The 14357-nt window shown below is 49.0% G+C and overlaps 1 protein-coding gene across 23 annotated transcripts in view; it reads left to right on the top strand.

Annotated features, from left to right (window-relative positions):
* The first annotated feature begins 859 nt into the window (after window positions 1–859).
* The window catches only part of Eps8l1 (EPS8 signaling adaptor L1), a 24646-nt gene continuing 11148 nt past the window's right edge, over window positions 860–14357 (top strand). For 3 of the 23 annotated variants that reach the window (XR_015629249.1, XM_087568167.1, XM_087568206.1), the window contains exons 1-6: window positions 8647–8935; window positions 9318–9371; window positions 12492–12532; window positions 12780–12838; window positions 13629–13790; window positions 14030–14179. Coding sequence is in view for 14 of the 23 variants with exons in the window: in XM_087568167.1 (XP_087424293.1) it covers window positions 9355–9371; window positions 12492–12532; window positions 12780–12838; window positions 13629–13790; window positions 14030–14179 (429 nt within the window). In the remaining 9 variants the exon portion in view is untranslated. The other 20 variants (XR_015629252.1, NM_001437593.1, XM_087568219.1 and 17 more) reach the window with 16 other exon arrangements.

Here is a 14357-nt window from a genome sequence, read left to right as displayed (position 1 = left end):
GTTTTCATGTGAGGTGTTGTGTTTTCATGTGAGGTGTGTGTGCATTTGTATGTGTGTGTGTGTGTGTGTGTGTGTGTGTGCGTGCACGTGTGTATGCATGTGAGTGTGTGCATGTGTGTACATGTATTGTACGCATGTTGAGTGTGTGAATGTGTGCGTGCCTGTGTGTGTGCATGCGTGTGTGTGGTTTTGTCATAACTGCTTTTTCACAGGCTCAGATTTAGACTCTGCACTGAAGAGGGACAGCAGAGCAGCTCCAGCACTGGCTACTTCCACATGTTTCTAGCTGTACCCCGGGATCCATTCTTCCCTCCTTGCTCATGGTACTGGAGCTAGCACTGGAACAGTACCCACCCCTCTTCTTCTCCCCCCCCTTCCTCCTCCTTCTCTGTCCGTCCGTCCGTCCGTCCGTCCCTCCCTCCCTCTCTCCTTCCTGCATCCTGGCTGGAAGACAGTTGGGATGGCAGCAGCTGGAACAGCCACCTTGAGTCCCAAGGTGAAAAGCTCTGCAGCAGCCCCATCCCCCCGCCCGCCCCCATGGATTCGCTTGCCACAGTTCCAGATACGTGAAAATCAACCTTCAGCTCAACATATTAAATGGAAAATTCTAGAAACAGATACTTTGTGAGTTTCGAGTTGTGTTCTGAGCAGCATGATAAGATCTGGAGTCTTCCGAATGTACGGGTGTCTCCTACCAGCATTGATCTTAAAGGAGAGCGGCTCTGTGCAGTTTTGTTTAACTAACTCTCCATCCCCGGAACATACCACAATGCCTGGCATAGTATAAATGCTTAATAAATATTTAGAGAGGGAACATCTTGGATGAAGAGCCATAAAAAAATTCAGAGCATAGGTCAGGGGTGGTGGCACTCACCTTTAATCCCAGCACTCGGGAGGCAAAGGCAGTCAGATCTCTGTGAATTCGAGGCCAGCCAAACAAACAACAAACAAAAAGTACAGAGACAATATGAAGACACAGAATGCATCTCTCAACCCTCATCAGAGAAACTTCTATTTGTAGCAGAGACTCACAGCTGATCAAGGCACAAAGAAAAGGAGACTACAGAGAGCTCAGCCCTAACCCGGACATCTATGTCATGCTGCCTCCTCCTAAGACTCAGGGATCATTGTTGAAGAGTGGAAAGAGTATGAGGCCCAGAGGCTGCAGATGTCTACAAGGAAACAGTGTCTTCTGGGCAGTAAGTCGCATTACTTACTCACTGTGATTATGACAGCATGCCCAAGACCCATGCAAGCTCAAGCCAGACCAAATAGCAGTATGAATATGGGAGATGGGTGTGAGGTCCCACCCTGAATGAGAAACTATTGGCAACTGATAGATGGGGACAGGGAGAGTCCGTCAGCCATGTTCCAGTGGAAGGCCACACATCCAAGAGTACTTGGTAGCATAAAGTTGACCTGATTTGGGGGTCGGGGGGAGAAGAGCACAAAGTTCGGAGGGTAGGGAAGGGCAGGTGGATCTAGGCAGGATTGGGAGTAAATATGATCAAAATGTATATAACATTATCAATGAATTAATCTTAAAGGTCTTAAAAAGAAGTTCAGATCAAGGGCCTAGGGTTGTAAAGTGCCTGTCTAGCATGTATGAGGTCCTAGGTGTGGTTCCCAGTACTGCACAAGCCAGGCATGGTGGTGCACCCAGGCAATGCAAGCTCTCAGGAGGTAGAGTAGGAGGATCAGAAGTTCAATGTCATTGTCAACTACACAGCAAATTTGAGATCAATCTGGGCTAGAGACTTGGTCTCAAAAGAAAAAAAAAGATGAAAGGAAAGAAGAAAAAAAGGAAGGAGCGAGGAAAGTGAAGGGAGGGAGTAGGAGGGGAAACTGAGGCTGGAATCATAAAAGGAGGTAGCAGAATGCTGGACTGCCTGTCCACAGAGCCTCCTAATTCACGTCCCTTCTTGACATCTTGGTTACTGAACTGTTTGTTGTCTGGCTTTTTGTCATTGACCCAGCACTTACTTCATCATGACCCAAGCTGTTGACCTGTCTTATCAACCACACAGGGAGGCCCTTCTAGCAACCATGGAGGCAGTTGCTAGAAATCACACCCATTTTAGAGAGGAAGAAACTGAAAGTCTGGAACTCTAAAAGAAGAGCTTTAAAGAATAAGTTTTAAAGAATTAATTTAAAATTTAATTTAATTAAAAGAGAAGAAGAGCTCTCACACTTGCTCCAAGCCACATCCACACTGAGGTCTGGCCACACCCACTGCTCACTGCTACCGGCCTCCTTGGAAGGCCAAATCTTCCAGTTTCAGTCAGGCCTCACCTTCTGTCCCTCCCAAATAACAAACAGTTCCTGCCACCAACCTGCTCCTCCACTTCCCTCTGCCAGCCAGGCCGGTTCTGGAGAGCCACCAAGCTCCACTCAAGCAGCCAGGGCACTGCTCCCTGCCCCCTCTCAGGCTGCTATGGTCAGGAAATAACTCTGGGGGAATCCTGCTTTGCCCCAAAGCTTAAGGAAGGACCCATTGACCACGCCTGGCTCATTCTGTGGCCCTGACTGATCTGGAACTCATTTTGTAGCTCAGACTGGTCTGGCTTTGAGTTAGTAGTGAGTATCCTGCCCCTGACTCTTTGTGTGATACCCAGGCCTGCCTGGCTTAAAGTAGAGCCCCCCCCCCAATGTTGCACGAACTGAGCACTACTTGAACTCAAGAGGCTATTAATGATAATAAATAAAACTTGAAGTCAGAGACAGGTTGGTGGATCCTGGGTGGAGTTGAGGGGAGGGAGTGGGAATAGATAAGTTCAAACTACAGCCAAGCATGGTGGTCCACGTGTAAGTTCCAGGATAACCAGAGTAACACAGTAAGATTTTACCTTTAAAATAAAAAGTTGCGTACATAGATGAAATTCTCAAAGAATAGATAAAAACATCTTAGCTGGGCAGTGCTGGCACCAGCACTTGGGAGGCAGAGGCAGGGAGATCTCTGTGAGTTCAAAGCCAGCCTAGTGTACAGAGTGAGATCTAGATAGTCAGGGCTACACAGAGAAACTCTGTCTCAACAAAACAAAAACAAAAACAAAAACAAGAAAAGAAAGAAACCTTTCCTTTTTGGTACTAGCAGTGGAATCCAGAGCCTTCCCCATACTAGGCAGGCTCCGCTATAGCTGAGCCATGGCCTCGGTCTCTCATTGGTGGATTCTAAGAAGATGCTCAAGACCCTGGCTGTTAGAGTCCAGGCAAGTGTGTTATCACTGAACCACACGCCCAGCCCCCAACTGCTGGATTCCAGGAAAGCTCTCCCACCTAGCCACATTCGCCAGCCACAGAGACCAAAGCTACTTGACCCCCCTCCGTCACAGCTGTCCCCATTTTGACCGTCTTGGCATATATATTTCATGCACTAGCCAGAAGACTTCCCTCCCCAGATGGAAACCCTCTGCACATTCCTCAAAATCCAGGTCAACACTCTGGCACCACCCTAGGAAGTCTTCCCTTCCCGCCCCAGGGGGACAGCTGGCCCTGCCTGCCTCTCTTCACCTCTACCCACAGAGCTTGCTTCAGTGTGAAGCTGTGTGTTTGGTTTGGTTTTTAGTTTAATAGCATGTATGTATGTTCCTTACTAGGTTGTTGCTGCTGGTGTGTGTGTGTGTGTGTGTGTGTGTGTGTGTGTGTGTGTGTGTGTGTGTGTTGGCACACTGCACACATGAAGGTCAGAGCACATCTTCCAGAGGTTGGTTCTCTCAGGCCTGGAGAGATGGCTCAGCAGTTAAGAGCACTGGTTCAATTCCCAGTCCCAAAATGGTGGCTCACAACCATCTGGATCAAACACCCTCTTCTGGCCTCTGTGTGCACCCATGTGGTGTCTATACATACATACAGCCAAAATATTTACACATATAAAATAGTAAAATATTCTCAACAGGTAGTGGTGGTGCACACCTTTAATCCCAGCACTCAGGAGATAGAGACAGATGAATCTCTGAGTTCAAGGCCAGCCTGGTCTACAGAGTGAGTTCCAGGACAACCAGTGCTACACTGAGAAATCCTGTTTAAAAGACGGAGAAAGGAGAAGATGAGAGAGAAAGAAAGAGAGAGAGACAGAGACAGAGAGAGAAAGAGAGAGAGACAGACAGAGACAGGCAGAGAGAGAGACAGAGACAGACAGACAGACAGACAGACAGGCAGGCAGGCAGGCAGGCAGAGACAGAGACAGAGAGAGAGGGAGGGAGGAACCAAGGTCCCCCTGCAAGTTCTACCACTGAGCTATGCCGCCCAGCCCCTCACTGAGGGATTCTAGGCAGGTATGCTTCTGCTAAGTAATGGCACTACTAACTCATTTATTTTTATGAAGTTGTCTAGGCTGTTGGCAGACACCGAATTTCCAATCCTCTTGCCTCAACCTCAAAATTTCAAGCCTAGGGTCAGCTGGGTGTTGGGTCCTGAATGAACAAGGTCTCTTGTGTTCAAGCAGACTTATGCTTCTGATAACCAGCCCACATTCATGACTCCACATTGCCTGATAACCAGCCATAGCTCCCCTTAACTGTGAGCTTGATTTTTCTCCCTTGGAAGAATTTCCTCATGCGAGGGGTAGGAGGTGGGAGTGGAGAGGGTAGGGATAAGGAAGGTGACAAGGGTCAGTACATCAAGGCCCTACGTTTGATACTTCAGAATGAACCCCAAAGAGGAAAATTCCACCTCCAGAACTACAGCGAACCAGGGTGGACATAGAGGTAGGACACAGAGTGGGGAATTATCAGCTTCACTGGAGGCCCACTACAGCTGGATGAGCAGGCATGGGGCTGGAAAGACTTCTTAAGGGAGAGATTCCTCAGGTGAGGTTCCCAGGTAGACCTTCGCAACCTCTGCCCTGTGCCCTGTGCCCTGTGCCCTGTGCCCTGTGCCCTGTGCCCTGTGCCCTGTGCCCTGTGCCCTGTGCGTCTGAGTCAGGCTAGCCACGGGTGGGAGTCTCACTTGACTTTGGGAGCCAAAGCTACAGTTCAGAGAGAGGGGGAGGTTTTTCTTTGCTGCCAAGAAAGGAGGAAAAACTTCTTTGCTCTGGAATGAGGGCGGAGAGTCAGGTTTCAGTGTTACTGCACACAACCAGAAGCAGCGGTGGGTAGAAGGACCGGAGGGGAGGGTGGACAGTGGGTGGGACTCCTCCTCTCTTCAAAGAGAAGAAAGGTTCAGCCCTCCTCCCTCAGACCTGAGAGTCCAGCCCCAGCCCTCCTCCCTCAGACCTGAGAGTCCAGACCCAGCCCTCCTCCCTCAGACCTGAGAGTCCAGACCCAGCCCTCCTCCCCCAGATCTGAGAGTCCAGACCCCAGCTCTCTTCCCTCAGAGTCCACAATCCATTCCTCCTCCCTCAAACCCCCTGAGTCCAGCCCACAACCCTCCTCTCTCAGACCCAGGAGCCTGCCGCTAGGCCCCATTTTCCTATCCAGAAGCCTGCCTCTTTCAGACTCAGGAGAGGCTCTGAACTCCAGCCCTCCCCCCTCAGATCCTGAAATCAGAGTCCCAAGATCACAACCAATAACTTTCTTACAGTTTTTCTCCCTGTACCTAAGAAAGGGGCTTTGGCTCAGCCGGGCCCCTTGTGTTTGTGTCTCAGGCTGAGTTCCTGGGCCCTTCTGTGATGGCTTCTCACTCTGAGTCTGGGTTGTTGCTACAGCCATGTGGTTCATGCTTGTGCTTGTCCACACCTTCCTTCAAACCCTTACACATACACAAGAGCTCAGAAAGAAAAAGTGGCATGGTTAAAAACATTAGCAGGAGCCGAGAAAGAGAGAGACAGAGAGATAGAGAGACAGAGAGAGAGCCTTACTGCGCTCTGTGTATGCGTTCTGCTCTGAGCCCCCAGATCTCCTTCAGCCCATTCCCACCCCTGGCCACCCTGTATTTCTAGCCATGCCATTCAAGGTGACTCACACCCCTTTGGGGTGTCTGCAGCGGCTAGGGTCACCTTTTAAAACACCCATGGAAAAACAGTCAGTAGTGATCTAAGCACCCAGTCTTTTTTTTTTTTTTTTTTTTTCGGAGCTTGGGACCGAACCCAGGGCCTTGTGCTTGCTAGGCAAGCGCTCTACCACTGAGCTAAATCCCCAACTCCCTAAGCACCCAGTCTTTATGATGCTGAAGCTCATGTTCTAAGGAGGGAAGACACAAAGTAAACCCAGTGAACAGATAATGGTATTTAAGGGGAGATGGTTCAGAGGGTAAAGTATAAACTGTGCAAGCATGAGGACCTGAGTTCGAATCCCCAGGTCCCATGTAAAGTTGGGTGTGATAATGTGATTCTAGAATTTCAGTGTTTCTGCAGTAAAATGTGTGTGTGTGTGTGTGTGTGTGTGTGTGTGTGAGAGAGAGAGAGAGAGAGAGAGAGAGAGAGAGAGAGAGAGAGAGAGAGAAGGGAAGGGAAGGGAAGGGAAGGGAAGAGAAGAGAAGAGAAGAGAAGAGAAGAGAAGAGAAGAGAAGAGAAGAGAAGAGAAGAGAAGAGAAGAGAATTCCCTGAGACTCATAGGCCAGCTACCCTGGTGAACAGCAAAAGAGGCCGTGCCTCAATCAAGATGGGCAGGAAGGACTCTAATACCCGAGGTTGTCCTCTGACTTCCAAACACACACTGTGACAAACATGCACCTCCATTTACACACGACGGTGCACATAAGCAAGCGTGTGTGCATGTGCACACATGTATACGCGTACACACACACACACACACACACACACACACACGCATACCAAAGAAGAAGAGATGAGGACGGTCATTTTAAATCTGCGATCAGCCAGGCCTCTCTGAATAGGTGTCACTTAGAGCAAAAGCCCTGTGGTAGATTGGGGTTTGGGGTTTGCCAGGTAAGAAATGATAGTGGATGGGTGGAGCAGGTGGGAATCACAGAACAGAGGAAGGGAGAGGTTAGGGATCAGCCTCTGGTCTGCTCTGAGTTCTGCAGGCTTCAAATCTGACATGACATCCACTAACAGCAGTCAACTTGAACAAGTCTCTTCTTACTTAATGTGAGCCGGCAAGATGGTGCAGTGAAGAAAGGCCCTTGCCACACAGCCTGACAATTGACATCAACCCCCACATGGTGGAAGGAGAGAACTGACTCCACACATTGTCCTCTGACCTTCACATGTATACCGTCACACACATACCTGCACACATGCACACACGCACACACGTGTAAATGTGAAAACATTTTTACTTGATATGATCACCTCTGGTTCCACTCATTCTCCCACAATGATGCCACCCATCCCTTCTTCATGACTGAATAGTACCCCACTGTGTTTTTATACCACATTTTTCTTACTCATTCAACCATCCGCAGGCATCTAAGTTGATTCCACACCTTGGTTATTAGAAATGGTGTTGGGCAAATATCTAAAAATACTTGGCTTCAGTTTCCTCGTCTAGATAAAGACACACACTCATCCTGGGTTTGGGGAAGAAAAGAAGTATACAGCTTGGTCAGTGGGGACCATAGCACAGGGGAAGTGTTTGACAGGATACCTCAGAAAGGTGCCTGTGTTCATTAAGGGATGTGTCAGCTGTGCTAGACTTTTTATTTGGGTTTGGGTTTTGTTGTTATTATCCTGTTGTTTGAGCCCATGGTAGCCCAGCTGGCCTCAAACTTACCATGTATCCGAGGATGTCCTTGAGTTCATAGTCCTCCCCGCTCGACCTTCTAGGTATTGAGGTCTCGAGTGTGTGGATCTATGACTAGTTGACGTGACTCTGGGGATTGAACCAGGCTTCCATGTGTGCTAGGCAAGCACTGTACCAACTGAGCTACATCCTCAGGTGGCTCTCACACTGTAGCCCAGGCTGGCCTTGAGCTTACTTCATAGCTCAGGCTGGCTGAAAAGTCAATACGGTCCTCCTGCCTCAGCCTCCAGGCTAGTATGACAGGAGTGAGCCACCACCTCCAGCTTTGTCAAGGCTTCTCCACCCGTGGACTGTGGCCTTTTAGGGGGGGTCATCTAACAGATGTCCTGCATGTCAGATATTTGCATGATGGTTCACAAGTGAGGGAACAACGAAATAATGTTATGGTTGGGGTCACCATGACATGAAAACCTGTATTAAACCTGCATTAGGAAGGTTGACAGTCACTGTGCTAGGTCTTCAATGAGACAAGTATCAACCCTCGGCCCTAGGGGGTGATGGAAGGCAATGTTCCAAGGTGGAAGAGGAAGGGTAGGTAGCATCTCTAGCCAGAGACAAGGCAAGCATTGATAGGCGTCCCCAGAGCCAGGATGTATCCTGACCCTGGAGACATGGTCAGTGTTTGATTTCCTTTTCCACAGACACTCTCTGGGTGACCTAGCTGTATGAACAAGTGGCCCAACCACTCCACACCTTAAGTTCCCTGGTCAAGAGGAAATCCTACCTTTGCCCCACCCCCAGCACAGAGAAGGACTCAAAGATATATTCAAGGAGGAGCTTTTCACCGAGACGTGTGAACAAGTGTGACAGCAAATTGTTGTTATTATTCTGTTGTTACAACGGACACACACAATTTTCCGGATCCCCTACAGCCAACCCTGCCCCCGCACTAGAGACTGTGTGCCAACCCCGCCCCTGAGCCACCTCAGGCCAGCAGTGCCAGGTGAGTGCTCAGGTATGCGGGGAGCCACAGGGCCTGGGAGGAGGCAGAAGGAGGAGTCTAGAATACAAGGGAGGGAGAGCTGAAGGCTGAGAGCCAGACAGAGCCAGCAGGCAGGTGAGAAGGCCAGGCCTAGTGTGAGTGAGGAGAGCTGAGTTGTAGGGTCTTGGATCTGAGACACAAGGTATCCTCTGGACCCCGGATCTGAACAAGGAGAGCTGATCTAGATTCTTGGATCTGAGAGATAAGGTTCTCCCCTGGACCCCTGGGTTTGAACAAGGAGGGTCTGGAGTCTAGACTATTGGATCTGAGAGAGGAGGTCCCTCCTGGACCCCTGGGTCTTAGCAAGGAGGTATGGCCCCCTGGGTTTGAGAAAAGAAAGCTGGGACTTGGAACACTGGGTGTGAGAGCAGACAGCAGAAATCTGGACTTCAGTGTCTAGAGGAGGGCTGGAGCCTGGGCTCTAAGTCTAAGGGAGGAGGGCTGGAGCCTGGGCTCTAAGTCTAAGGGAGGAGGGCTGGAGCCTGGGCTCTAAGTCTAAGGGAGGAGGGCTGGGGTCTGGATCCTGGGTCTGAGGGGAAATGGTCAGGTCTTGTCTCCTGAGTCTGAAGAAGGGATCCCTGTCTAAAGGAGCCAGGCTGGTGCCTGAACATCTCAGTTTGAGGGAGGAGGCTTGGATCAGGATCCTGTGCCTGAAGCCAAGTCAGTCACTCACGTCTTTGCTGGCTCTCAAGGAACCTCCAAGCGGACAGAGCACCTCTTCTGGCCACCATGAGCACCACCACAGGGTGAGTACCCCCTGCCCTTCTGCCCTAGCCCCTCCACCCTTCCCCCACACCTGCAGATCCGGTTTCTACAGCCCAGGCTCTAGACACTAGAAAAATGTTCCCCTCCCTGCCTGTGGTTAGGCACAGACAGGAGGGGTTCCGTTGCAAATGTGGATACTCTGCAGAGGTATGTTTCTGGCAGGGGCATGCCATCTCCTCTAGGGAAATGGGAATGTATTTTGAGAGGTGATGGAATCATAGGACAGGACTCAACTGACAGTTCCCATAACAGGCACTCGCCCACCACTGTTCCCATCCTTATCTTAGTTTTAAATATCGAGCCTTTGCCAGAAAAGGAGGGCTGAGGAGAGTGAAAACTCAAATGTCCTGGAGTGAGCAGGCAGAAAGACAAACGAAGAGGAATGAATTAAACCTGGAGATGGTAATCAAATGTAACATGCAACAAGCAGAATCAGGACAAAAGGCAGAGGTCTAACTAGACTTAACTGCCCAGCTCTGACCTGCTGTTTTTCTGGTAGAAATGGGGGTTTAAGAAACTACAGGGAGTGGGGATGTGGCTCAGCTATTAGAGTGTTTGCCTAGAACATATAAAAGACTAGGGTCTAATCCATAGTACCACATAAACAAGGCATGGGCACAATATTAATCCCAGCATTCAAGGCAGAGGCAGGCAGATCTCTTTAGGTTCAAGGGCAGCCTGGTCTATATAGCAAGTCTTAAGCTAGAAATGGCTACATAGAGACACTCTGTTTTGCTGTTGTTGTTGTTTAACATATGGATAAATAAACAAGTTGTGGAGGATTATGCCTGTATTCCCAGTACTTAGGATGTAAAGGCAGTAGGATTAGGAGTTCAAAGTCATCCTAAGCTTTGAGGCCAGCCTGGGCTACGTGCGACTCTATCTCAATAAAAAAAAAGACATTGCAATTTTGTTATTTTGCAAAATTGTAATTTTAGGAAGAGACTGAGGACAGGAAGAGGCAGGGAATGTCTTGCCTGGGAAGGCCTGAACCATGGTGGGAGGGGAAGGAGATAATTTCATGCCTGCTCCAGCACTGAAGGCTGTTGTATCAATCACCATTTATTGAGCAACCACTATGTGCTAAGCCCTGTGCATCACCACAATCAGAATAATAATTAGTACTAGGACTAAAAAATACTTCACCTATTGGGTTGAATTTATACAACAGCCACAGCAGGTAGATGCTATACTATGTTATGGGAAGGGAAGCTGAGGTAGGAAAGATTAGGTCCCTTTACCAGGATCTTGTAGTGTTGTTATTGGGTTTTGTACGTTTATTTTAATTTTTATTAATTTATGTCTGTGTATGTGTTTGCGTGTTTGCCTGTCTGTGGGTTTGTGTACATGAGTGCAGTGCGTCCATTCTCCTGGAGCTGAAGTTACAGGCACTTGTGAGCGGCCTGGTGCGGGTGTTGGGAACTGCCATTGCATCCTTTGGAAGAGCGTCATTTACATTTAACTGCTCAGCCAGCCCTCCAACCTTGGGGTCTTACTTATTTGTGTTTTGTAGGGGTTTTGTTTTGTTTTGTTTTTTGTTTTGTTTACAGGGTCTTGCTCTAATTTTGTTGTTGGGTTTAGGATTGAGTTTGGTTTTGGTTTGTCTGTCTGTTTTGAGACAGGGTCTCACTATGTAGCCCTAGCTGGCCTCAAACTTAAAGAAATCATCCTTTCTCTGTCTCCTGAGTTCTGGGATCATGAGTGTGCATCAATCATATCAGGCTCTGCCCTTTATCTTTATATTAGTCAGAGTTTTCTAAAAGAAAAGAACAATAGAATCTCACACAGAGAGAGAGATACACACATGTATGAACACACACATGAACACACACATACACGTGAGCACACACATACACACAGAGACACACATATGAACACACACCTACACATGAACACACACATACACATGAACACACACACACACACATACACACACACACGTGTGTTATTAGAATGCCTTATATGCTGTGGTTTGGGTAGTCCAACAGTGACTGTCTCACAGCACAAAAGTCAAGAATCCAGGTTATTCAATTTACCAGAGTAGAGACATAAGCAGTGAAATCCCCCAGGAATTCCTAGAGAGCCGATGGCTTTTGACCTACCTTAGAATCCTGAAAAAAAAAATTTTGTTCTAACACCAGCAAAAAAAAAAAGGCCCCAGCAGGAGGATACACGAACAGCAAGAGTAAGGGCAAGCAGGCAAAAAAAAAAAAAAAAAAAAAATGTGTCCTTCCATGTTCTTTTATGTGGGCTGCCACCACAGGTGTAATCCAGACCTAGGATGGGTCTTTCCCTCATCAAATGACCCAACTGAGAAAATCTCTCATAGACGTGCCCAACAAGTTGGATTTTAGTTGATTCCTGATGTAGTCAAGTTGACAACCAGGATTAGCCACCAGTCTTTTTAATTATATCTCTATCTCTGTCTCTCTGTCTCTCTGTCTCTGTCTCTCCATCTCTGTCTCTCTGTCTCTGTCTCTCTGATGTGTATGTGGGTGGAGGGAGGGATGCCTTCATAAACTAGAAGAGGTCATTGGTCCTGGAGCTGGAATTGCAGGTGGTTGCAAGCAACCTGGCCTGATTACCCAGAACTAAACTAGAACCCTCCATCTCAGGGTGAGTGGGAGAAAAAAGAGAGGGAGAGGCAGGCAGGCAGGCAGGCAGGCAGGCAGGCAGGCAGACAGACAGACAGACAGACAGAATATTTGAATCCAGGTCTATGTAATGTAGAGGTCTCTGCCCCCTCCCCAAACACACACATTATCATTTTTTTTTTTTTGGTCTTGATTTTTTTTTTTTAAATTTGGAGACAGGGTTGTTCTGTGTGACAGCCCTGATGACCCTGGAACTACCTTTGTACACCAGGCTGGCCTCAAACTCACAATGATCTGTTTGCCTCTGCCTCCTGACTTCTGGGATTAAAGGCATGCACCACCACACCCAGCTTATACCATACCATTTTCTTTAACACTAGTGTGCCCTGCTCTCACCTACTCAAAGCTTCCATGGCTCTCTCTCCATTACCCTCCCTGATGCATTTCTTCAGGCTCTACCCCAAGCCCCACCATCCTTCTAACCCCCCCTTTTTTTTTCTTCACCAGGCCTGAAGCTGCACCCAAACCAAGTGCAAAGTCTATCTATGGTGAGCTTGAAGATGAAGGAGACCAAGAACAAGGCTCTTTCTTGGGAGAAGAGAGAATGCAGTCTGTGGTCTTGAGTCTGAAGAAGAAGGGATAGAATCTGAGAGAGGAGGGCTGGGGTCAGGGTCTGAGGGAGGATGGCTGCAGTCTGGACTCCTGGGTTTGAGGGAAGAGGGCTGAGGTCAGAGTCCAAGGAACCAGGCTGCAATCTGACTCCTGCCTGTACTTTCCCCTTCCTCCCCTCCTTAGAGCAGAGAAAACGTTACTCCACTGTGGTTATGGCTGATGTGTCCCAGTATCATGTCAATGTGAGTCTGGGGTCTGTCCTTTCTTGGGGAGAGATGAGCCTGAAGGGGCGGGGCTTTTGAAAACAGGGACTGGGGGAAGGGGCAGCAATCAGGATGTAAAGTGAATAAGGAAGGGGAAGAGGGAAGAAGGAGGAAGGAGGAAGGGAGGGAGGGAGAGAAGAAGGAAGGAAGGAAGGAGGGAAGGAAAGAAAGAAGCAAAAGACTGTAGGAAAACTGAGCTCTTCTCTCCCCATGGACATCTGTCCTCATTGATTGACTGAGAACTTAATTCTGTCAGATCTTCCTCTGAGCCATTCCCAGGGCTGGATGCAGGGCCAAATCAGCCACAGTTCCGTGGTCCAGGAGAGGGTGTGGGGTAATATAATGCAAAGTAGGGAAGGCACTTAATAGAGTTCAAGCCTTATTATTGGTTGCCCTTGAGGGACCTCCAGTCTTGGTTTCAAGATGGCCTAACTGGAAGGAAATCTAAGCAGTGCCGGCCTCGGGAGAAACCCTGCTGTTTTGGGGGGGAGTTTTGTTTGGGTTTGTTTGTTTGTTTTTTTGTTTGTTTGTTTGTTTGTTTTTATTGTTGTTGTTTTTTAATGTCTTCTGGATCTGAAGGAAGAGGGTTAAAGCCTAAAGTCCCGACTCTGAGGGAGGAGGATTGAGGTCTGGACTCAAAGGGTCTGAGGAAAGCATCCCGGGGGAAGTACGGCTAGACCGAACAGAAACTACCTCTAGAGGTCCTTAGCCGGCCCAGCACCAGCGTGGCATTGCCTGGGACTCAACTGCGTTCTTTGTCTCCTGCCAGCACCTGGTCACCTTCTGCTTGGGGGAGGAAGATGGCGTGCACACTGTGGAAGATGCTTCCAGAAAGCTGGCAGTCATGGACAGCCAGGGGCGTGTCTGGGCACAGGAGATGCTACTGAGAGTGTCACCTGGTCATGTCACTCTGCTTGATCCAGTCTCTAAGGTACCAGGGAGCCACTTGGGTGGAAAGGGAAATGGGGCTGATATTTAAGGGTAATCATGGCAACAAAGCGTCCTTCCCCTGGCTTTGGCAAGCTGTCTTTTGAAGCCTCGGCTATTAAACAGGGTATTATTTCTCGGCCCCAGAACTCTTTTCGGTTGCCTTGACTCAAATCCTGGGCACACTGCTCTAGTAGTAGTAGGAATTTGTGCCTCCATTTACGCTGTGGCCCTGTCCTGCAGGAGGAACTAGAGTCATATCCTCTCGACGCCATCGTACGCTGCGACGCGGTGATGCCCCGAGGACGGAGCCGCTCGTTGCTGCTCCTGGTGTGCCAAGAGCCAGAGCGTGCACAGCCAGATGTCCATTTCTTCCAGGGCCTGCTCCTCGGGGTGAGAGGGCATGGCTCCAGGTCGCTTTTTCCAGGAGAGGGTCAAAGGCGGGGCTTCCACGTTTGGGGCGAGGCCTGTGGCATGGCGTAGGAAAGCGGGTCTGAGAGGGAGCCAGAATTGAGGACAGGCTGAACCAAGACTGAAAGTGACGATGGGAAGAAGATGCAGGCCAAAGACT

The sequence above is a fragment of the Rattus norvegicus genome, chromosome 1 (genome assembly GCF_021556685.1).
Source record: "Rattus norvegicus strain SHRSP/BbbUtx chromosome 1, alternate assembly SHRSP_T2T, whole genome shotgun sequence".
Lineage (NCBI taxonomy): Eukaryota > Metazoa > Chordata > Mammalia > Rodentia > Muridae > Rattus > Rattus norvegicus.
This window is presented reverse-complemented; position numbering and strand designations above follow the sequence as displayed.